The 24,720-nt window shown below is 48.4% G+C and overlaps 2 protein-coding genes across 4 annotated transcripts in view; both read right to left on the bottom strand.

Moving 5' to 3' along the window:
• Positions 1 to 24,720, bottom strand: part of RPL31 (ribosomal protein L31) — a 311,150-nt gene that overhangs the window by 72,584 nt on the left and 213,846 nt on the right. The window lies entirely within an intron of this gene.
• The window catches only part of NPAS2 (neuronal PAS domain protein 2), a 264,189-nt gene that overhangs the window by 64,489 nt on the left and 174,980 nt on the right, over positions 1 to 24,720 (bottom strand). For all 3 annotated transcript variants that reach the window (XM_074354714.1, XM_074354713.1, XM_074354715.1), the window contains one exon: positions 10,913 to 10,966. In XM_074354714.1, the coding sequence (XP_074210815.1) occupies positions 10,913 to 10,944 (32 nt within the window). In that variant the 5' untranslated portion in view covers positions 10,945 to 10,966. The remainder of the gene's footprint in view (positions 1 to 10,912; positions 10,967 to 24,720) is intronic.

The following is a 24,720-nucleotide window of genomic DNA, read 5'->3' on the forward strand; positions in this document are numbered from 1 at the left end:
TCAATCTTATTGATTTCTGCTCTTATATCTATAATTTTCATTCTTCTTGGTTTCAGTTTATTTTGTTCTTTTATTTTTAGTTTCTTAAGATGGAAGCTTAAGGTGTTGATTTAAGACCTCTTCTCTTTTCTACTATGAGCATTTAATGCTATAGCTTTCCCTCTAGGCACTACTTTAGTGGCAACCCATACATTTTGATATGTTATAATTTTACTTTTGTTCAGTTCAAAATATTTTCTAATATTTCTTGAGACTTCCTCATCAACTCTTGGAATACTTAGAAATGTATTGTGAAAAAAATGCTATCTCCCCCCCCTCCCCCGCCGCTATCTGTTTCTAATTTAAGTTCATTTGGACTTTTTTGCATTTTTTTGTGAAGCAGGATTTGATTTATCTTAGTGAATGTTCAATGTGTACTTGAAAATAATGTGTATTCTGCTACTGTTGGGTGGAGTTCTCTACAAATGCCAAGCAGATCCTGTTGGTTGAGTGTGTTTCTCAGTTCTACATCCTTGCTGAATTTCTACCTACTAGTTCTATTACTGAGATAAGCATATTAAATATTTGTCATGGTTCCTTAGGTTGTGTTTTATGTATTTTGAAGCTCTGTTGCTAGGTGTATACACATTTAGAATTGTTAACGCGTTCTTGGTAAGTTGATTCTTTACGATTATGTAATGTCACTCTTTATTCCTGGTAATTTTCTTTGCCAGAAGTATACTTTATTTTATAGTAATATAGCCACTCTGGCTTTTTACAATTATTTAATGTAGTATACCATTTACCATAGTCTTACTTTTAACCTATATATATCATCATATATGAAGTGAATGTCTTGTGGACAGCATAATAGTAATATCATTAAAAAAATCCATTCTGAAGATCTCTGTCTTTTAATTGGCATGTTTAGGTCATTATATTTAATATAATTATATGTTTGGATTTAGGTACACCATTTTACCACTCGTTTTCTTTTTTTTTTTTTTGAATTTTTGTTTGTTCATTTCTTTTATTGTTCTTTTTTTGTTTCTATTTCTGCTTTCCTGCCTTCTTTTGGGTTTATTTCCTGCCTTCTTTATTGTGTTTTTATTTACTGTATTTCTTATATAGTTTTTAGCAATTAACTTAGGGATTATAGTATAAAAACATCCTTTCAGAGACTACTTGGAATATTTTACCATCTCAAGTGGAAAGTGGAAACTTTACTCCCCATAGTTCCCTTTACCTTTCCTCCCTTTTTGTTGTAGGTATTTTACAAACACTGAACCAGGTCTACATACACTGAATCAAGTTAAATTATGTTTTTTTCCCCCAAGTGTCAGATATCTATTGTATTTAGGCAAATATTTACCTTTTCTGTTACTATTTCTTTATATCTCATATCCCAAGTTTCCATCTGGTATCATTTCCTTTCTGTTGAAAAAACTCCCTTTAGTAATTCTTTCAGAACAGGTCTTTCGAGAAGAAGCTTTCTAAGTTTTCCTTCATTTGAGAATATCTTCATTTACCTTCATTTCTGAGTGATGTTTTCACTGGATATAGAATTCTGGGCTAACAGTTCTTCTCTTTTGACATTTAAAACATATCCTGCCCTTACCAGAATGCTTCCATGGTTTCTGACGAGAAATCCATGGTGCTATTTAAATTTGTCCCATGTAGCCAGTCTTGGACCTTGGGTGGCGGTCTACCCTGAAGCTCAGATCTGAAAGTCTATGGGACACTTTAAGGTCAGATCCACGCGTGATCAGCTTAGTGTCAAGCTCAGGAACTCACAACCTTCCTTACAGGGTCACTTTCCTGACTCCTCCTCACCCTACCCCCCGGGGAGAGCCCCCCGAGGAAGGAATGGGGAGTCTGTGAGCCAGATCAGGAATGAGGTTAAAATCCATGAAAAGAGGGAAAATGAACTATTATCACGAGGGGGTTCTCCCTTTTACTCTACTTGGCATGCAGACCAGTCAGGCTGGCAATGCTTTGGCTCAAGCCTCTCCAGCATCCCATGGGAAACCGTCCATGATCCCTTACAGATGTCCACACTGGCATATTTTCCTGATGTTTAATCCCAAGGCTGCCATCTTTTAATTGGCCCCCAGAACTCTAGTTTGGTTAAGGAGTAAATAGAACATGCTGATGGGGAAAACAGAAGATGCTCTCTGAATCCAATGCACTTAGTTAAATGGAGTAGAAGCTGATAAAATCAAATAATTCCCAATAAAGCTGGAAAGCAATGGCCAGAGTGGGTTATGGATGCACCAGCAGGCTCTCCTGGCTGCTAAGAGCAGCTGGGGTTTTGGATAATTGGTGTCATAATGAGTCTGTAAGTATGCGATTCCACAAAAAGTGGCTGTTTATCCATAGAGGGTCTCTGTGGGGAGGAGCTAAGGGCATCTTATGAGGCATATTCTTTTCACATTTACAGTCGCCACTGGAAGCTGAAGACTGGTTGGGGTAGCAGGAGAATCGGGACAGCACAGCTTAGCTGAAGGAGCATCAGACATGTTACCAGAAGATGCAGGTTCTCATCCCGGTCCTGCCACCTATGCCAGAGTGGGCAAGCAGTCCTGCCTCCACAGGCCTCGGTTTCCTCTTATGAAATAGCGAGGACATTGATATGGTCATTTTAAACCAGAGAATTCAAAATTCTCTGAAACGCCCCCCATCAAAAGATGAGCTCAGGATTTGCAGATACATAGTATTGTATATAAAACAGATAAACAACATGGCCCTACTGTACAGCACAGGGAATTAGATTGAATACCTGAAAATAGCCCATACTGAAAGAGAGTATGAAAAGGAATATATATATATCTATAACTGAATCACTATGCTACATACCAGAAATTAACATGACACAAAAAACAATTTTTTTTAAAGGATGAATTCTAATTCCCCTCCCTTTGAGAATGGCTGGTTGGCCTCAGCAACATGCTTCTGGTGAGTACAGGTGACCTGGCCTGACACTCAAGACCAGGCACTAACTGGACACACAGCTCTCTCCCCCCAGGTCTCTCTCATAATGCTCACCCTCTAGCCCCGTCCCATATTACGAGCAGGCCACACCTCCACGTGTCAGCCACAGTCCCAGCTGATGGCTAACATCCACTGCCAGCCACAGGATTGAGTATGTCTTCAGATGACTTCGCATATCATCTTTGAGCCGCTCTAGCTGAGACCACACGGAACAGGCATTCCCTGCCAAGCCCCACCCAACCTGAAGACCTATGAGCAACATAAATGCCTTTGCATCAATCCCATAAATCTTGGAGTGGTTTGTTACACAGCAACAGATACCCAGGAGGGTTAATGCCTAAAATAAGTTCTCAATGGGGCCCAAGTTCCTTCCAGATTGGGAATTCCAGCATGTCTTAATCGGGTTCACGGGTTCCACATTATAGAATGCAATGGGAACTGACCAGGGTGCAGACCAGGCCTCTCCAATCTGAGTATTTATTATAAACCGAGCAGAATGAACCTGTCTGAGAAGGTTGTCGGGTTAGGTCTTAACACTTCTTTTATAGCTGCCACAAAAGTCTTTTTTAGTACCTGAAGCAGAGGTTGGGGTTGTAGAAGGAATTCTAATTATATGTGGAACTGAAATATGCCCAGTAGGGTCTCACTGCCAACGTCCAGAGAGGTAGCTGTGAGGTGCAACGCTCAAACATAACATCAGTTTTAAGCATCCTCTACATTAAGACAGTCCTGTCCGTGAAAGTGAACTTCCATGAAGAATAAATTAGAGTCACTATGTATAAAAGAGATAAATGACAAGGACCTTCTGTATAGCACAGGGAACTATATTCAATATCTTGTAATAACCTATAACGGAATAAAATCTGAAAAAGAATATATATATCTATATACATATATCTTAATCACTTTGCTGTACACCTGAAACTAACACAACATGTAGATATAGTTGTAAATCAACCATATTTCAATGAAAAAATATAAAAAATAAATTAGAGTCTGATCAGTTACATTAACAAAGAGCTTATAAGAGTATTCCTATTAAAATGTGATGGAAATATAGAAAAATGTGATGGAAAATATGTCAAAATATTAACAGTGTCTATCTCTAGGTGGTATGATTATAAGTCATCTGTTTACTTGTTTAAACGTTTCAGTATTTTCAAACGTTCTTTCGCTATTTTTTTTACGTATAAGAAGATGTACCAAAAATGATGAGAATAAAGTTGACACACCTACTGCCTAAGACAGTATTGGGCTGAGGGTCTTCCATGGAAAAACAGGAAGAATTATTTGGAAAAAATCAGAAGGACCGTAGCCAGAGGTTATTTCGTTGCCACTTTTGTTTGTATTTTTTCAATGAAGGGTGACATAAAATGGAACAGATTCTTGTCTGTTTACGTGCTAATTGCAGCCGTAGCACCTTTAATGTGCTAAGAAGCCCTGAAACCCTCCAAAAGGGAGAAAGAATGAACAGCACGGCTCCAATGTGTTAGTGTTTCCCAGCATACGTTTTGGGAAATGCTGGCTGCTGGCTTGTAAAGCAAGGTCCGTTTAAGGTCAGTGCAGTGCCCTCCCGCACCCAGGCCTGGGCCCCTCCTCCTCACTTCCACACCCCGCAGCATCCCTGCACACCAGGGCAGTGGAGTTGGGGGCCATCGCCCAGCAACTCAGTTCAAGAAGAGAATGTCAGCTGTATGTGTTTGGGGGAGGGGGAAAGTCACTCAGCATGGAACAAGACGCATCCGGCTGGTATCACCCTCATCTCCTGGAGAACTTTGGAAACTCACACAGAAACTTTAGAAACCACAAGGACCTGGAGAAGCATTTGGGACATGACTGGGAGCTCCTGAGATGTAATACGGACATCTTCACTCTTAATCAAAGTTATCAGGAGTGCTGAGACTTAAACGGAAAGGTGGCCTAATTTCCTAGTGATTCTTACTTAACGGTTACGCGGGGAGGATTTTCCCGGAGCACAATCCTTAGGAACTTGTCACTGAAATTCTAAAAGGAGAGGCTGCATTTTCAAGATGGTAGACTTCTGAGCATACTTCTGCAATTTAAAATATATTGAAATGATGGAAAGGGATTTTAGAAACGTGCCCTTTGCCTCAGATGCCCCTGGAAAGGTGCTGGGTCTCCCTGAGCTGAGATGTTCCCAAGTTTCTAGGCCTACCAGGAACACATTTCTCCTTCTGACGAATCTTCCTAACCAACCAAGGGACCCCACCAGGGTGAAAGCCAAAAGACCCCCACAGAGGGAGGCGCCTCTCCAGTGTGTGTTTACTGGGCCACGGTAAGAATTAGCATTCTGCCTGCAAGCACACTTCTACTCTCCCCTTTGTTTTGAGCACAGAGTCACTCATCTGGAAATTCCAGGGTAACAGAAAGGAATCGCGTGTCCTGATACCTCTATGGTCTAGCAAAGCCTGGTGCTGTCTTAATCACCCAATAAAACAGAAAGGCAGCCTCAACATCTTTTTACTGCCATTTTTGCCCTGTGTCGGGACTCAGGACGCTGCACCTAACACCCAGCGAAGAGCCTATGAAAGAAAAGTGCCACAGAATTAGCACGAAAGGTGGGCTCCCGCTGGGACAGCAGTCTACACTGCCCTGGGGCCGGGCTTTTTCATCCTGCATGGAGACCGTGCCCAGGGCCATCGGCAAGTGTGCGTGGGGCAGACGTCCTCCGAGCTGGGTACCACCTTCATGAGCAGGCCGGCCTTTCCTTTTAGATGGACAGGATTTACATCCAGAGAAATGGAACAAGGAAGTCAGTCTCTCCTCTTCACCATGTTCCTCTCCACGAACGGGCACCCGGCTGAGAAAGCACAGCCCACACGTTCTGATCATCACCCCGGCTCTGCCTCACATAAGGGTTTCAAGGATGCCCCCGAGTTGCCTGCAAGCTCTTGGAGGGCGGGGTAATGCTATGCATCCTCTTCTATGCCTCCCACTTGCTCACTACTTAGTTCACAAATCGTGCCAGGAGGGCAGTGGGATGACTGCGGTCATTGGCCCGCGTCAACAGACGCCCCCAGGAGGGACCAGAAAAAACTACCAGCCTCCCAGAGCTGAAGCTTTTCCTTCTGCAAAAGTGCAGGTATAAGCTTCTTCTTTGTTGTGTTTTCACTTCTCCCTCTTGTCTGAATCACTTCCCTGGTGGGGAGACTAAGGATAAGGGTCAAAGAATAATAAAACCGTTTCACTTGTGTTTCAGAACCAGCATTCACGCTGTCGAGAACCCCGAGAATCAGCGACTCTTGCCTGACACACTTCACCCTTATCAACAAAAGGCCATAAAACAGAATGAAATCATGCCATTTGCAGCAAAAGGGATGGACCTAGAGATGATCATACTAAGTGAAATAAGGCAGAGACAAATATCGTATATCATTTATATGTGGAATTTTAAAAAATGAGACAAATGAACTTATTTACAAAACAGAAATAGACTCATAGACATATGGAAAAAAAAACTTATGGTTACCAAAGGGGAAAGGGTGGGGGAGGGATAAATTAGGAGCATGGGACTAATAGATACACACAACTATATATAAAATAGATAAACAACAAGGTCCTTCCTGCTGTAGAGCACAGGGAAGCATATTCAATATCTTGTAATAACATATAATGGAAAATAATCTGAAAAAGAACATACATATATATAAAACACACACATACATACAACTGAGTCACTATGCTGTACACCTGAAGCTAACACAACATTGTAAATCATCTATACTTAAAAAAAAATGGCAACGTGGTCAGCAGACATTTGGTTCCATCCAAAATGTCCGTAAAATATTTGGTCTATAGGACATTTGCTCCATAAGACGTTTGGTCCACACCAAAAGGCCTTTGATATATGGTTGGATTTGATCCTGTCCAAAATGCCCAGAGACATTTGGCCCATAAGATATTTGGTCCACAACAAAAGGTCCTTGAAATTCGGTCCTATCCAAAACATCCATGGGGACGTTTGGTCCATGCCACCTGATTTTGGACAGGACCGAAATATCAAAGACCTTTTGGCACGGACCGAAGGTTTTGTGGCCCAAGTGTCTCATGGACAGTTTGGACAGGGCCAGGTGTCCCACCAGGGGCAGCACAATTCTACACTCGCCACCCCCCACTCAGTGAAAACGCACAAGGTTATGGAGATGGCCCTTCACTGCTGATAGGAGACAGTGTAACTTTAATTCATGCTGATGAATGGACCATTTAATATTGGAAGAAAGGAGGCGGCTCCATGAAAGTTTCTTCTTAGTGTTCACTTCCATCAAGAAATGGAGTAAGCCTTTCCACAATACTGCCAAGTTACAGAAACTTGCTTTCTTTGGGAGGTGATGATTTCTCCCAGCGCTTTCTGTCCCTCCTCCTCGGAACCATGACTCAAAAGGAAGAGCTTCCATTTACCAGGTGTCCGAGAAGTTGTTAGGAGCCCAGATGTTAGAAATTGATGCCTGAGTTAAAATCCCCACCTGCCCCTGCATGTGTGATCCTCAGCCTTGGGTTTCTCCACTGTAAAATGGAGCTAAAAATTACGTATGTCAAGGGGCGCTGTGAGGATGAGAGTTAAGGCGTGCAAAATGCTGTAGGCACATGGTGCCCTGTAGCTTTTCTTATCAGCACTGTGCACCCTGCACCGTGCTGGGGCTAACCCAGAGCTCCATTTACTTCCTGCAATAACTCTAGGAAGGGAGTGCTACTATTAACGCCCCCATTTTACAGAAGAGGAGACTGAGGCCAAAAGGGGGTTAGTAGGTCATCTGAGGACAGAAAGTAAAAGTGGCAGGAATCAAAGCTGTGCCTGTCTGATTCTAAGCCTGGGAACTTCCTGCCACACATCAGCACTTTCTGGATGAAACACACACACACACCACAAAATGCCGTGTCACACACCAGAAATTAGCACAACACTGCAAACTGACTCTACTTCAATAAAAAAAGAATGCCAAAAAAAAAACAAAACCAAAAAACTGTGTCACAGAATTAAAAACATATGCTTATGACTGGAACACAACATGGTAAACTGTGCCTCATTATCTAGGGATCCAAATGTCTCTCCATCAAACCCTTTCTTTTTTGAGTCCAAGGACCACGTTTTTACACTTCCCCTGAAGAAAACAGCACCAAGTTCCGAACACACAAAAGGCACCCAATGAATACTCAGTGGGCTTACATGGAAATTCACAGAAGACATGTGCATCCATGTCCTGGTTTAGAACACATGATCAAACAATCCAGATAAACCGTGAATTCCCTAAAGCTTTGAAAACCTTGCCAAATAGAGCTCCTGTCTTCTGGAGACAATGAGAGTTTTGATCGGAAGTTAAACATTTCTAATCTCATCAAAAATACCCCGAGTGAAAACAATTCTCATGAGACCTCCAGGTGGGATTGGGGAAGGGCCTCCCGTGTTGCTGCTATAAAACCCGCTCAGCTAGAGGCGTTGGAAGTGATTCCGGTTTTGGACTGTGTTTGTTCTGTCCTTGTTTTTTCATCCCAAGTGCTGTGAAGAGCACCGCACTATTGCTGCTAGTCTGGCCAAGAGATCTGGGTATTCCCAGACGTTCTGAAACCCGTTTCCCCATCTGAGAATAAGAAGGGAGGGACAGCCAGCATCCTCCCTGCCCGGCACCTGTGATGGAGGTTTTCAAATAGGCCATTTGGGGGTGTGGGTGCCCACGGCTCAAAGCCAATGGGGATGGGAATAAGTGGGAAAAAACTGCATACAACTGGATTTATTTCTAAGACTTTTTAGCCAAGATTTTACTGGAATGTCTCTACTTGATGATCTCTGAGTATGGCAGAGCCTCCTTAAGCTCGCATTTTATCTCTTCTTGATTTCGAGGTAAGCCGGGTGTTAGAGAGACAGGGCTGAGATGGGAGGTGGGAGGTGCTAGGGTGACATTAGAGATGATGATGGCCAAGGCAAACTGCATGTGGACTGCAACTCCAAAGTCACTTCAGGACACACCTCTCAGTCCGGGCCTGCCGGAGAGGCTGGACTAGCTCTCACGGGAAGAGAACTGTGTGCGGTCTGGGGAATGAGAACAGAGTCTGAGGTTTAGGAAGCCAGGATTTAACTTCCCCTTCTGCCACTTATTAGAGCTGTGTGATGTTTGACAAGTTACTTAACTTTGCTGAGCCTTCGTTTCCTCATCTGTAAAATGGGAGTAACACTGGTACGCACCTCAGGGACGTGGAGGAGAGGATATGAGATGAGACACACAGAAGTAAATGCAGGTGGAAGTACTTAGCCTGGCCATGTGCTGCCTACACTTCCTAGGGCAACAGGTGAATGCGGGCCTCTTCATTACTGCTGATGGAGACACCTTGTACGTGTATGATGCAAAGTGTCCCACACCTTCACATACCTGTTGCGATGAACACTTTTTTAAAAAAGGGTTTCTTGGCATATTTTGTGGCTGATCCCTAAATAGCCCGAGAGGAGGGCAGGGCAGGGATGACGACGCCTGTGCTGCAGCTGAGAAAGTGGAGGCTTAGAGACGTGAAGGGGCTCATTGGGACTGCTGACAGGGGACAGGCCAGCCCGGGTCTCCTCCTCCAGCCAGCCCTCCATCCACAGTGGCCTGCGAGGCAACCCAATGGAAGACGCCCCCAGAGCAAAGAGCGGGCAGCCTGCCCTGAGGGAGGGCATGAGGACTCTGTTTCAGTCAGGCCAGGTCTGGTCTATTCATTTACGCGCTGCGTGGGACCACGTGGACTGGACTAGCCTTCAGATTGGTGGCCTCAGGGAGTCAGGGTCCCCAGTGCCAAGTGAAGGGCCTGTTAGATCAGAATAAGCTGGGGAGTTTTCTGTACTGTTGCTCCTTTAAATTTTTCTACACAACATTTGCAAACGCGCGGAAAAGGAGAAATAACAGTATGACGAATCCCCAGGGCGGACCCTCCAAGTCCGACAATCCTCACTCCACACCAACCCAGGCTGGTCTCCACCTCTGGCCATGCTCCTGCTCCCTGGTTTTTTGGAAGGAAATGCTTGGGAAATTAACAAGCAACACAGCCCCACCCTGTGCCCTGCAGATTCGGGTCCAGCAGGTCTGAGCGGCTGGGGATGCACTGAAGGATGCTGGAAGTGACAACTGGGCAGTGACTCCAGTCACCATGCAGCCTAATGATCCGTGGTCACCTACCAATCTCCTCCCTTCACCTGGGCCCTCCTCATGGGCAGGAAGCCTTTTATTCATCCTCATTTCCCCAGAGCCTAGCGCAGTAACTGCCAGGTCGGGCTGATCGTGTGAGATTGATAACATCCAACTGGTTTTTACCTTCAAAATGCCTACTTTATGACTCCATCGCATATACAGGAGGTATCCAACACATGTCCAGTGAAGAAACAAGCCTGGACAAAGTTATTACAGCCCTGACATGGCCAGCTACAGAGCTAGGATTTCTGGTCAACCTGACAACAGTGCAGAGTGGCTGGGTATCTCCACCTGCTGAGGAGGAAGATGGGATCGCGTGTACAGAAGTGTTCAGCCCAGTGAGGATGACTATTGGGTGCTCGATGTGTGGTAATGATTCGTAGGGTTATTGTCCAGAGCCAGGCAGCTCCCCTGACTGCAGAGCCAGGATCTGAACCCCAGCCAGCATGGCTCCTAGCAGGCTCCCTTGCTAAGCAGTATCTATCCTGGAAATGCAGAGATCAGAAGCCTCTGAAAGGAGACCCGGGTCAACAGGGTCCCCCATTGCCCATATGAAAAATATGAACCCCTTGGCAAGTCCCAGAGAATGAGTAATTCACACTGAGGGAGTGGGTGTGAATTTCCTTAGCGGAGTTCTGCAGTATCCCAAGGAGGGCACGTGCCCGGCTGCCTGTCTTGCTGTGTTTTCATCTGCAGGGCAAGGACAAGTGAGATTCGGAGGGCGGACCACGCGACACCAAGGGGGCAGGGAAGACGCCCCTTCTTACCTCTTGGCCCTGTCTTTCTCATCTTCATCCATTAGATTTTCTCTGCAGTTTTTCCTGCAAAAAAGAACAGAAGATTATTATCTGATTCTCGACCTTTCTTACAGGACTTTCTGGTTGTATCTGAATCACAGAGGCTCTCCGACTTTGCAGCGAACCTTATCACTCTCAAAAATTACTGATGACTCTGAAGAGCTTGAGTGTGTGGGTGAAGACTGAGAAATCTTAAATACACAAACACTCCTTCATAAGGCATCAGCGAGATGCAATCCACAGATGTCAAGGAGCTTCTGGGAAAGTCTGCTGTATACTCATGAGAATAAACAGGCAAATGATGTGTTAATATTAGTAAAATTGTTTTGATCTCTCGGACCTCCTGGAGGTCCCCAGATCACACTCGAAGAATTTACTTTCCAGACCCAGCTCAACGAAGTATCTGTTTATCTCACGTCTTAAACCTGCAAACTGCCCACAACATTCTAAAGGAGAGCTTTTATCTGTTTCTCTGTTCATTCAAATACACAAACTCATATACTCCCCTGAAGGGATCAGGGCCCCAAAGGAGTATAATACACTGTCCTTCCTTTAAGGCACATACACCCCCCCAGAAGGTCCAGGCACACAGATGTGAAAAATGAAGTAACAATCCGGGAATGTTCCTCTGGCCCCAGATCACCAGCAACGACCTTACCACCTTGGCCTCTCCTCTCCCGGGCTGCTAGCTCGAAGCCTCTCAGGGCCACTCACGTACCTGAGGTCTTTCACCCCTCACAGCCACATCCCTGACTTCTTCTTTACTTTACACATTTCCCAGAATCCCACTTGTCTGGGGTGCTCCTCCTCCAGGCAGCCCTCCAGGCAGAAAGACCTTCAGGGTGTCCCTGAGGCCGGAGTTGGGGGCAGAGGCCACCCCCTCCTGCAAGGAATTCTCAGCACATTCCCGCACACCCTGCAACTTGGAAAAGGCACGGTCAACAACAGGTCCACCATTCCCTGAAGCCACTCCTGCACATCCTCCAGCTGCAGCGCCTCCCAGGCTGGCCAGGGCCCCAGGGAGCGGGACTCCCAGGAGAAACCAAGAGAAGACTCCCTTCCCCCAATTCAGCAAGCTTCCGCGACCCTATGAGAATTATCCTTCCAGCTTCTCTAAGGTCAGCGCTGAGGCTTGATCTGCCTGCTTTGATCAGGATTACCCCTTCATGCTTTCCTTTTTCCAAGGGTCTGATGATTCATTATTCAGGAAAACAGTGACATCAACCAGGAAGAAATGGAAGCAGAAAGTTAGAAAATTCGTTATGAAGTAAATTTGCAATGGCATTGTACAGTCAACAAAGAATTTCCAAAAGAGAAATCATCGTGCTATCTCGATGGATCGAAAGGTCACCCTAACATGACGTATAATTCTTGCAGCCTGTAAAACTTATATTCCAATCACTTAAGATTCCTTTTAGGGGCCCCTTTCTAAAGAGTTTGGACTGCACAGTGCAAACCCAGGTCAACTAGAGACTCCGATGGGTGATGGTGTATGGTCAGGGTGTGGACGATAAACGCCTATAAAAATCAGCAAGAGGGGACAAGGAGATTTATGAGTCATGCTCGGAGCTGAGTCAGTGAACGGCTTTGTTGGGAGCCACTGTTCAGCAGCCACAGACAAACCGAAATCAATCCATAAAACGCGGCTGTCGCCCAGCTCCTCGTCTACCTAACTGCTTGTCCTCCCGCTCCTTTGGGCCCAGGAGCGTTCATCGTAATTGCGCTTAAGTTTGCAAGGAGCACACAAGACCAAGATGTCCTGGAAACAAGAAGCCAGGTTTGTTTCGGACACACCCAGGCTGTGGAATTGACGGTTTCATATCAGAGCTTCAAATAACGTTGAATAAAACAGTGGGATGTTTCTGTAACTAGCTGCTCACCGTGGGAGGCAGCCACGTTCATTTGGGAGCTCACAAGAGCTAGGTTTCCTTGTCCTCCAGCCTGGTTCCTCTGCTCAGTGCGGTGGCCCAGACAGAGCCTGGGGAATGACGACCTCATCTGTAAGTGTAAACTCCCACTTTCCACCATCCTCCTGAGACCCCATCAGGACAGCTTATCTGTGTAAAGCACTTGGCAGAGGATGGGTGAGGGAGAAAGGTGAACCATCTCCTTTCAAAGGTGCAGCGGGCAGAGACCGTGACTCTGGAACGAGAGCCGGCCCGCATCTGCAGAGCCCCAGGTAACTTACACCTCGTTGGTACCAAACAGCCTTACTTTGCATTGTTTTCCAGAGGCCCAGCCCACCTGGCGGGAAGCAGCCCCTGATGAGGGAGGGAGTGCCATCCCCGGGTCATGGCCACATTCATGAGAGGTAAAGACCGGCCACAGGAAGGCCCTGTGGCAAGGGTCACATTTCGGGATGCCCCATCGGCTTTTGTTAGAGAATGATTTCCAAAAAAGACAGTGTTGTCTGCCTTCCCACTGGACACCTGCCCTCAAAGCATCCCCAAAGTGAGGACATTGATGGCTTGAGTCTCTCTGGGGCTTCCCAGCAGCATTCTCTACGTTTTGTCTCCATTCTCTGCCACCAGTATGAAATTCACGCTGAGCTCTGCGGGATGGGGGGGGGGTTGTGGGCAGGGCCCCAAACATCCTGGAAGCTGGAGTTTCTCCTCAAGAAACACTCTCAGGCCCTTCGCACACAAAGTCTGAAGAAAAGCCTGCCCTCTAGACATGATGGGACCAGCGGGAGGACAAGACACAGAACTGACACCAACAGCATGTCGGGCAGGAAGCCCCAGCGCACTGGGCAGAGGGGACGTGACGCATCTCCCCCAGGAAGACCTGGCCGCAGCCAAGACCTGGTCGTGTTCATCTAGCAAGCAGAGCGACAGTAGGTCCAGAAATGTCTGGTTTTTACACTTTAAAGGTCAACCCGGCAGGACTAGAAATGTCCAGTTTCCCCACTTTGTTCCTTCAGATGTTCATGGTGTAAATGAAAAATGTCTTAGAAGATCTGCCTCCCTGCAACCCCCCCTGGACAACACAGCAGAAACTGCCAGGGAAGCCAGAAGGATAGTTTTTTCCTTTTAAAAAAGAGCCTGAGCTCTGTCCTTTCAAAAATGTCTCACGATGTGACCCCAATCAACGCACAACTCACCCACTGGCTGATGCCCCAGCCCTGAAGCCCGGGGTGGAGGCGTCAGTGTGTCAGAGAGAGTGCAAGACACGGCCCCCTTGTCTGGATGTTCAGCCTGAGCTTTGGGATGACAAAGTGCAGAACCAGAATGCCTCCCGGGAGGCGGCGGGCGTGCTGGGCACACGGTGCACAGGTTAGTGAAACACACTACAGGTCAAGCTAGCTTCTGGCTTTCTCTTGCCAGCTATTCGATCGTGACTATCTGATCCTCTGTTTCTTCCCTAGGCGGCTCTGACACCATCCTGTGGCCGCAACACTGTGACATTCCAGCAAAGAATAGAAGTGTGTGTAATGTGTACACCTATTGGTGTCACACCCAAATCCCTAAGCACAGTGTCCACAGCCTTTGATGACAGGTTGCCAGTTTGTGACTTCAGCTCCAAGACAAGTTGTCCCATCCCTGACCCCTGACATCTGCACTGTGGTAACATCCTCCTCTCTTATCACCACCACCACCACTCTTCATTCCTCCAGCCCTCCCCACGCCATCTGAGGTCAGGGAAGCACTGTACCCCCGCCCCACCTCCTGCATCCTCGCCTCCTTACGACACCGATCTGTGTCTGCCGCCCTGGCCTAAGCTGTCCACACACACCCCTGACTCAGTGGCGACCCTCTCGAAGGCAAGCCCAGCTTCCATCCTCTGCATCTCAGCGGGCAGCAGATGCTCCAGGCTCAGGACGGTGTCCCAGCAGAGGAGGCGCATGAGATTCTGTTTAGGAATCTGTTTTCCAAGTTTGGAGAGAAGGCTAGTTCCTGGCAGTAATTCGCCCTAACGCAGGATCCGCAGGATCTCCGGCGGCGAGGCTGAGCTGGGACGTGAGAAGCCCCTGTGCTTGGACGCTGTCCCTGGGTCACCTCGGGTGCCGGGTCCTAACTATTTAGACTAATGGAAAACGGGGCAACCAGATTAAATCCTGTTCACCCAGAAGACTGCCATCTGCATGACTCGGAAAGCTCCTTGCTCTGCCCGGCCCCTCTGGACAACGCTAAACAGGCTTAGCCTGCTGTGGGCAAAGAGGGAAAAGTAGGTCAGCTTAGCAACACGCTCTTCCACGGCCATGAACTAACGATGTGAACGAGGGGCCGGCACTGAGAGGGGCAGGGCTGCTCCTGGAGGGGCCCCAGGCTGCTCTGGGTCCAGCCAGGGTGGCTCGGGCAGCCTTCCGGGGGCAGACTGGGGACCCAAGGAATGAGGAAAAACTCAAAGAAAGAGAAGCTGCAGGAAGAGAACAGTGTAGACGCCCAGTGTCGTTCAGTTAGTGTCTCCACGGCGGTGAAATAACCTGCTTCTCTCGCACAGTCGTGCTGCCAGTTGGCATGAACACAGCCGGCCACCCTGTGCTGCCCCCCGGCTGCCGGCTCCCTCCACCTGACTCATCGCACCTCTCTCCTCGACTCCTGGTAATAACGGGGCGCTTGCCCGGGGCAAGGATGGGCTTGAGCCGGTGGTGTGGGGACCAGCGGGCCCAGGCTGGAGAGTGGGACACTGTGCTGTCCCCACAGTGCCTGTGTTCAGTGTCGCTGCAGCTGTCCGGACGGAAAGGCCACCCCCTCAGGCCTCCTGGGTTCGCAAGTTGGACAAAGCACCAGATGCTCTGAGGGAAACTCCCCCACGGCCCAGGTGATCTAACCTACTTCCAGGAGCTGAAGTCTGAAACCAGGTCGTCTCAGGAGGGACCGGCACAAACCTGGAAGCTGATGCGGGGGGCCCCAGGGGCCAGGTCCTGCTTCCCAGGGTCCCCAGGAGGGACAGGGCCCCTTGCTCAATCCCTCCAGTAGCTCACTGGTGCCCCAGCAGCAGGAGCAGACCCAAGTTTTCACCCGGCGGCCCCCCGAAGCTTCCCGACAGACCAGTGGCTACGTGGCCCAGGCCAGGTCGGGGTGACCGAATCTGTCAATGTAGATACGCACAGTGCCAGACGTCATTTCCTCTTTCTTTCATTTCTGTAACAAAGGTACCCAAAGGTTTTGTCAATAAACCTTTTTAGGTACATTCAGATCTAGAAACCCACGACTTTGGGAATACTCACCCAATCTCTTTCAACGACAACCTTCTCTTAAAAGCTTTCTCTTTGGCATTTTGAAGAAAAGGCAGAGGCCAGAGCATCCTGAGGCCTTTCCAATGGTCTGTCTGTCCATCCATCCTTCCCTTCCTTCCTTCCTTCCAGCCCTCGGGCCTTTGTTCACAGGCTTCTTTGGCATGTATGTCGTGCCCTGGGGGCATCTGACAGAAGATCAGAGAGACCTCAGGCAAGCTACTAAAACTCTCTCTGCCCGGTTTCTCACCTTCACAGGGCAGCTCTGAGATGTGAGGACGTTTAATACCCACAGAGCGCCTAGACTGAGCCACAGGGGGCAAAAAACTCAAGGAGTGTTAGCTCAGGTGCTTGGGATTATGATCCCAACCGAGGAACCACTCAAAAGGTGCTAGTCCACATTTAAATAACAGATGCTAATGATGGACGTCAGTTAGCCTCACTTGTAAATTCCAGAGATAACTTACCCGCTCCCAGGGACCGTGCAAGGCCAGCCTTTTAAAATGTCCCTTGCAACCTAAAAAGTTCCTGTACGGGGATATTAGCTTGCATAACAGTAGTTTCCCGAAGAGCTGGGGATAAACATTTCTGTGAACTGAATCATACTTTAAGTGTGCGGGTGGCTCACAGCCCACTCGTGGGAGGACAGAACCCCACCCTCACTCTCCATCCTTCTGTCAGGCAAGCTCATCACCACCACCGAGTCTGCTTGACAGAGCATCACACACCTGGTTTCCATGAGGCCACAACTAACTGCCACTTTTTTTTTTTTTTTTTTTAACATCGAAGCTCTGGGTAAAATGGGAGGCAGTTTAGATTTTTTTTCTTGATTTTAAATAATTAGTTTTACATGTTTAGCCAAATCTAGCAAAGCTGAAAGTCAACTGCTGTTAAAATAAAGTAACTGTGTTGTCCAATCTACTCTTCAATGCATTTATTAATTAACGCAGCATTGTCTCAAAGCATGGTCCACTTAGTTCCTGGATGACTTCACTAAGCAATTCAGTATATTTAATGGTGTTATATCCTTATCTTTACCTAAATAAAGTCATGCAGTTTTCAATCTTCAGGATATGCTAAATCCTTGAGTCTATGAAAAACGATCAGATTCTTTAGAACAGAACGAAATCATCATTCCAAGGCCACGCTCACATTTTTTGGATGTTATGAACATAAACAGAAGTAAATTTCATTTTTGCAAACTTGTTTGAAAGAAAAGGAAACCAACCAACAAACGGAACAAAAGGAGATGTCTGGCTTAAATGGAAACATTAAAAAGTTATCTCATTTTCAGAGGGAGAAGCAATACGTATTTATTGTGATTCTTTCCTTCTCTCATTAAGAATGAAAAAGTCAAGAGGCTTGGGTCATTTTTCATTAGACTAAGTCAATTTCTCCATTATATATATGTATATATAATATGATTATGAATATGTATATTATTGTAAAAAATAAAAAGGCAGTACCTTCCTGTTTCTCCTGGAAATATTTTCTGTTTTCTCTCATTGAATTGCTCAATTGTGAGTCCTTCCTCCTTCATGTGGTTTAAACTGTTTGTTCTGCCTTGCTCCCTCCCAGGTAGAAGCCAAGTTCATGTCTATGTCGTAATGACCCCAGGCCAGCTCCCTCTGAGGACTGGTCCTTCTCTGGCCCTATGCTTGCAAACATTTTGAAGTCATGAAAAATTAAATTAACCACCGCTACAACAAAGCCTTTCTTAGCTATGATCACAAGTGAGGTTTTAGCATGAATGGTTGTGCGTGTACGTGTGTGTCCACGCTCATATGTGTCACATGGCGACACGGTGGGATGTGTACCACCGTGAGGCCAAGAATCCCAGGGGCAGGAAGAAGGTGTCACATCAGAGTGGGGTTGTGGTGAGCCGCACAAAGCATATGCTTTCCTCTTTCTGTTGCCTCTTATCTTGGTTGAAAAACAGATGCAATGAATTTTCTATCTTCCAAAGGTACTGTTTGCGTTCTGATAAGCTCCTAAGTGCCCTCCTATGGCCAGAAGGAGAAGCCGAGAGCGTGACTCGGATTTCGACAAAGAGGAAGGAACTGAATTCAGGAAGAATAACCTCACAGAAAACTTGAAAATCCTGGAAAATGCTGTGGTTTTACTCAAAAGCAGGCATCTTGAAAGATGCCCCACGGAGCTGCAGCCAGAGCTGGGCCTGGAAGCCAGAAGCCAGAACCAGCATCAAGCTCCCTCAAGCACCTGCCAGCCCCTGGGGGACGTGGGAGGGGCAGGGAGAGGAGAGGGGTCCAGAGCTGGGCTCCCAAAGAACCCGGGACGCTTCTCTTCCTCCCACAAACTCCCAACATGCTCTAGGGCTGCGTGCCGGCCTCCGGGGCAAATGGGAAGCCTGCTCCATGTGTGACGGGCCTCAATCAGTGGGAACATGTGATCAGAGGGTCCCCTGGACTGTGGTGTCGGCTCCATCACTGACTGGCTGAATGACCTCGGGGAGTCGCCTATTCTGGGGGGCTATGATTTCTTCCTTTGGTATAATGAGAAATAACTTTGTAAACTATGAAATGTCGAATAAAAATGAGGTCTTCTAATTATTTGAAGGTGGTCACCTAGCCCATAGACTATGCTGGGTGAGAATGACCTGTCCAAGTGTCCACACAGGTGACAAGGAGGCAGGATGAGGAATGCCTGGCTATGACAGAGCTCCATCCCTGACTGCACTGTGGGGACAAATCACGGCCACTCGTGCTTGTCTGCTCCCCTCTTAACAGTGGGCACGGAAATCCTTAGTATCCTGGAGCACGGGGTACCTGAAGTTCAGGTTTACGCTCTGCCACTTGTGGCTCTGCTGTGCTTCTCTGCAAATGAGCCCGATGTAGGTCAGGACCTGCCTTACAGTCTCCTGTCAGGTGGTGTGTCAGTGGGAATGATTAGGCCACGAGCCCATTCTGACCCTGGGACCTCGTCCTTACCACCCGCGACCGAGTTTGCCGGTGGTCTGGCACAGACTCGGTCACTGAGGCCAAAGCACCTGGCCCCAGGGGGTCCCACCCAGCAAGGCCGTCGTGTTTTGGACACAGGTTAAAAAAAAAAAATTAACCCTTCTAGCCAAAGTGTAATGTTACAGAAGTAAAATGGCAGTATTCGTGGGTGATCTGCACTGTGGTTTTTGGATGCAAATTCTGCCCCCAGTTTAGATCCCAATTCATTGTAGACCCCTTCAAGGGCACAACTGTGTTTGCAAGTGTAGGACACAAATGGTTCCAAGTAATCTCGCACTGCTGGGTCACTTTCCGCTCCTTACACACATAAAGCAACTTGCGCGTCTCAGGCTATCTGACCTCATGCTGACGTCTCCTCTAAAAAGGAACACAGGTAAACAGAGAGGGCTCCCCCCTTCCCCAGCCAAGGAGGGGAAAGGCCTTAGGAACAGTCTACCAAACACACCCACGTCTTCCACAGAGAAAGCACACATCAGTGTGTGTGTGTGTGTGTGTGTGTGTGCGCGCGCGCGCGCACGAGTGACTGCACGTAGGCGAGCCAAGGGGCCCTAAGCCACAGCACTAGAATACAACGTGAACCATGTCTCCTTTGTCTGAGATGCATGTAGCTCCTTCCCGCCACCAGGAAAGTACCAGGAAATCAGTCTTTATGGCGTTTGTGAGTCCCACTACTATTCTTTAAAAAAAAAAAATCAAGGGCACAGGGCGGTGATCACACAAAGCTACACACGCGGTAAAATGAGAACTGTACACACATGGTGTCGATGCGTAGTGATGCAGGATGTAACCACCGAGGGAAACCGCATGACGGGCACGTGGAACATGGACTTCTCTGCGACATCCTTTGAACCTGTCATCATTTTCAAATTAAAAAGTTTAGGGGGAAAAAAAGCCAAAGAAAGAAACAGCAAAGGAGAGTAGGAGCCCTGAGCAGTGAGCACCTGCACAGCTTCGAGCCCCAAGGCTGGGATGGGCTCCCCCTCTTCCTGCAGGTTTGGCCCCCGGAAGAATCCTGCAGCATCTAGAGGCACCAACATCTCTGTACATGGTGGACGGGGACGCCCGATCCAGCCCTCTGCTCATTTATGCCGGACGCCAGGAACGCCAGGAACGCCAGGACGAGGAAGCCCGTATTCCAAGATCTGGGACTCTGCCTGTTCTTTACTTCCTGTTCCACTGACCGATCTTCCAGCTCCTGGTTCATTTACTTATTTAAACTGAAGTATAGTTGATTGACAATGTTGTGTTAGTTTCTGGTGCACGGCAAAGTGGTTCAGTGACACACATATATATACCTATATACATATGTATATATTCCTTTTCATATTATTTTCCATTATATTCAAACTCCTGGGTTCACTGAGCATGGCAAGACTCCCAGAGCCCTGCTGCAAATTCACATGCTTAGGGCAAAGCACTTAAACTGTAAGAAGTTCACACCAGAACCTGGTGACCACCAGGGCCTCCTCCCTGGCCTCCCCTCTTCCCATTACACTTTGTTTCCCACTGCCCTGAAGCCTGGCCTGCAGGGCTGCCGTGATTCTTCAGTGAGTCTGCAGGAAAAGGAACTGATCTGATGTTGGGGCACCGGGCTGGCCCTACCCAGGCCTCCTCCTCTTGCATCTTGGGCCCCAAGGGGCTGAAGTGGAATTCTCGCCGTTTTACCAATGGAGGAGCCAAAATAGAGAGAGGGTGAGAAGTCACACACCGTGAAGATGTTTTGCAGGCGTTAGCTAGCCGTGCTGGTAACAATACTTCCCAAACCAGGAGTGTTAGAACCTGGACGAGGGCCTTCCCTCTTCATTCCAGAATAGACGTAAGAGCTCCTCGGGCCCTGACCAAGGGTTTCTTCCCTTGGGCAGCCCTCCCCACCTCTGGGGGATCCCCTGTGTGTGTCCACCCCCTCACCCTCACCAGGACCCTCGGCTTGGCCCTCACGTCGCAGCCCAGAACCTGGAGCACAAAATTGAGACCAGGAAACAAGCAGCTCAGCTCTGGGTAAGCTCAGGTGCGTGTGGCCTGAGAACTTGAGACAGAAGGGCCTCCTGGAGGGAGGGGATAGCTCAGTGGTAGATGTTTAGCAAGCACAGGGTCCTGGGTTCAGTTCCCAGTACCTCCATTAAAAAATTGAAAATAAATACATAGATAAAAACCTAATTATCCCCTCCCCCCCAAAAAAACCCTCCAAAAGACAAACCAAAAAAAAAAAAAGGAAAAAAAAGGGGGGCCCCTGCATTTCCTCCACCCTTTGTCTGTCCCTCCTCAGCACATCAAATATTTGCTCAGCCTGGGCTGTGGGCAGGGCATGCTGGGGTTGGGCCCGGATTAGGCATCACCAGACTGGTACCTCTCAGCATGCAGAGGGAGGGAAGCCCTCTGGGCCTCGACTTCCTCACCCGGCCAACCGATCTGGTACCGTGACAGTGTCCCCTGCCCAGGCGGCTACTCGGCGATTGCTCAGGAGAGAATTCGAGAAATAGCAGTTCACCGTGTTTTGGACATAAAGGTCTACAGCAGCGTTTCTCAAGCTCAAGTGGAGACATGCATCACCTCGGACTCTTGTTAAGGAGCACTTCCGGTCTGGCGGGGCGGGGGCGGGGCTGAGATGCTGCATTTCTAACCCGCCGGCTGGTGACCGAAGCTGCAGGTGCGTGCGTGGCTCAGGCTGCGAGCACGCAGACCTACCTGAGCGCTAGGCGTGGGAGGCCTCGCTGCCGTGAAAACAGGAGTACTGGTGGGGGGGAGGGGTGCGGGGGAGACGCGAAGGGTCACCTACTGCCACCTAAAGCAGATGGACACTGGGGTGCCTTTGTCTGGAAGCCGGGGCTGCGCCCTAGACCAATGGCATTAGCAGCTCCAGGGGTGGGGCCCAAGGCTGATTCTTTACGCCCCCACCCCCACACCATGATTCCCGTGCACCCAGAGCCATGCGGGTGGAGACCCTGCTCTGGAGCCTGAGTGCCGCCCGGTCTGCACAGGGGGGCACGCACCCATCTCTCTAGCAGCCCCTTCTGGTTCCTGTTACTGAACTGACTAGAAAATTCTTCCTATCAAGCCAAAATACCACTGTCCCCCATCCCTCCCCTCGGGGCTCCTCTTCATTCCTTTCTGTGTCCAAGGGCTGCATAGAATGACAGCCCTCAGATTTGATGATTATTTTTAAAACTGAGGTGAAATGCATTTCACTTCCCTTAAAAGAAAATGTGATCCATCACATTTCAAACATTTAAATGTCGTCAATGAAGCAGATTATTCCTGTCTACCAGCATGTGCCCCAGAGATTTTTTTTCTACTGACTTTCATGCAAAGGTTTAGAAGGCATTTTCTTCTAAATAATTTACAGTACCTTTCTTAAAAAAAAAAAAAAATCAGTGGTGAACATTTAAAATCCAGGTTATGTTATTTGAACTCGGATAAATGCCAAACACGTAAGCATCACTCCCTTCCAGCTGGGTACCAATGAGAACCTACATAATTAACACCAACAAAATTAGCAAACATCTCTCACAAATAAAACAAGGAAGCTACCTGGATATTGGCAGGTAACTGAAGGTGTCTCTTCTTACAGAGCCTAACAGACCACACGGGAACGTTTCTGATGATGGCTAAAGCCAGGTGTTCATCTTCAAGAACAAACGAAGCAGCCATTGTCTCTGTGCCTTTCTCCTTTCTTCGGTTTTAGAGGTAGCTGTTTTCCTCAAGCTATGGCTATGGATCCTTGTGTTTTCTCCCAATGTTGGAAAGATGAGCTGCCGGTTTTCTGGGTTCTCAGCTGTTTCCAAAGCATGCCCTCCGGGAGGGGGCTCCACAGCCCCCAGGCCTTCACCCAGACTCTCATTTGGGAGCATCCGTGGGTGCCGTCCCATCATTTCACGTGGCCCTGCACCATTACTTTTCTTGTGCTTTTGCCCTCTGTGGTCATTGGTCCAGCCTTCCGCGGTGACTTCCGTATGACGTCAGTCTTGTCCACCACTCTTCCCAGCACTCTTCTCAGGGGGTGCCATCATTTTACTAAAATGCAGCTTTATCTCCCATTGGCAAAATCTCCTGACTTTATTCCTTGAACACCTTATAAGAACCGTACAATACCAGGGACCAAGGAGAACGGAATTACCCAACGTGGCTGAAACACGGTGGAATGGTTAAAAACCTCTCGCAGCCAGGGGACTTCAGAATTTGTAAATCGCTACATAGGTGCCGTGGCAGCGCCAAGCCCAGCATGCTGTGTGTCCGTCAGCCCCAGGGCTCCTACTTCGATTGCAAAAAGTGGTGACAAGTCAGAGTTACCCAACATCCATGGAAGATTCTTTGGCAGCGGCTGAGGTGGGCTGCCGGCAGCAGAAGACGGCCCCCGGGAACCAGGCCAGAGCAAGTGGCATTGCGGCGTTCAGTGGCTACCCAGTCCCGGATGCTGAGGAAGGCTGGGCAGGAGGAAGAAGAATCTGGGGGGCTGTCCCAGGAGCTCAGCAAGGATACAGGAGCAGCAGGGGCAGTATTCACTGATGTTTATGCCTCATCAAGGTTCTATGGGCTGAGAGGAGATGGGGGTCCCACGGGGAGGGAGGTTGATGGACTTCAGATGTGCTGCGGGCCAGTCTTCACGAGGCTCAGCTGTGTCGGAGAACAAAGCCTTCTCTCGGAGCCAAACTGGTCTAGAAAGCTCTCTTACTTTATCCATTTTGGACACAGCAAGTCCCCGAGAGGTCTTGCCTCTCCCCGTCTGCCTCCATGGAGTGAAGCTGTCACCTCTGCCCGGTAGCTCAGGGTCATCAAGATGGAGATGATCGTGGTGAGTGACATTGGGGGAGGGGCTCCTGACGGGTGACTGTGTACAAAGTCAAATGCGCCTGGAGCGCCAGCCTCTTATTCCTCCATCAGCTTTAAAGGTCACTGGGGCCACCTGCCCCCCCTTCACAGCCCTTCCTCCCTGAGCACCTGAGAGCAGGTGACCACCTCCTCCTCCAGTGCCTGAGGTTTCTTCCTTAGGAGCTCACCCCGGGTGGCCCTGTGACCTGTTCTGCTGTGTTTCCCAGACAGGTGAGATGGCTGAGGAGATGGACGTCAGCCCCGTGAAACTCTCCTACAAGACCTGAGCTGTGCCACCAGCACGCACACCCCCTCCGCCCACGGAAACCACGTCCCGCCCCCAACTGCTCTCCTCCCCACCCACCACGCACCAGCTTCCCAATTAAGCTCCTTATTTGTTACCACTGATGTAAAGGACTGATTAAGACTGTTTCCCAAAGCTGGCTGGGTAGCAGAACCACCTGGAGACCCACTAAAATAGAGTCCTGGGTCCCTGAGAGATTCGGATGCACAGCCTCCTGGGGAAGCCAGGTCCAGAAGGAAGAGGTTGATGCTTGATTTCGTGTGCCCTGAGGGCCAAGTGGAGGTGAAGGCAGCAGGACACTCACTGACCGAGTGTCCAGAGCAGTGGAGGCACCTGGAGAGGCCAGCCTGGGACCGCGCATTTCTCCATGCAGGGCATTCTGGTCCTGCAGGATGGTACCAGCCATGTGCTTTGGTCCAAGAATTTCAATCGTTCTGCCCACCCTAAAGAAATGCTGAAAACTGCATTTGTGGCTCCAGAGTGTCACAACAAGGGCCAGATGATACTTGGATGA

This window comes from Camelus bactrianus, chromosome 28, assembly GCF_048773025.1.
Source record: "Camelus bactrianus isolate YW-2024 breed Bactrian camel chromosome 28, ASM4877302v1, whole genome shotgun sequence".
Taxonomy (NCBI): Eukaryota; Metazoa; Chordata; class Mammalia; order Artiodactyla; family Camelidae; genus Camelus; species Camelus bactrianus.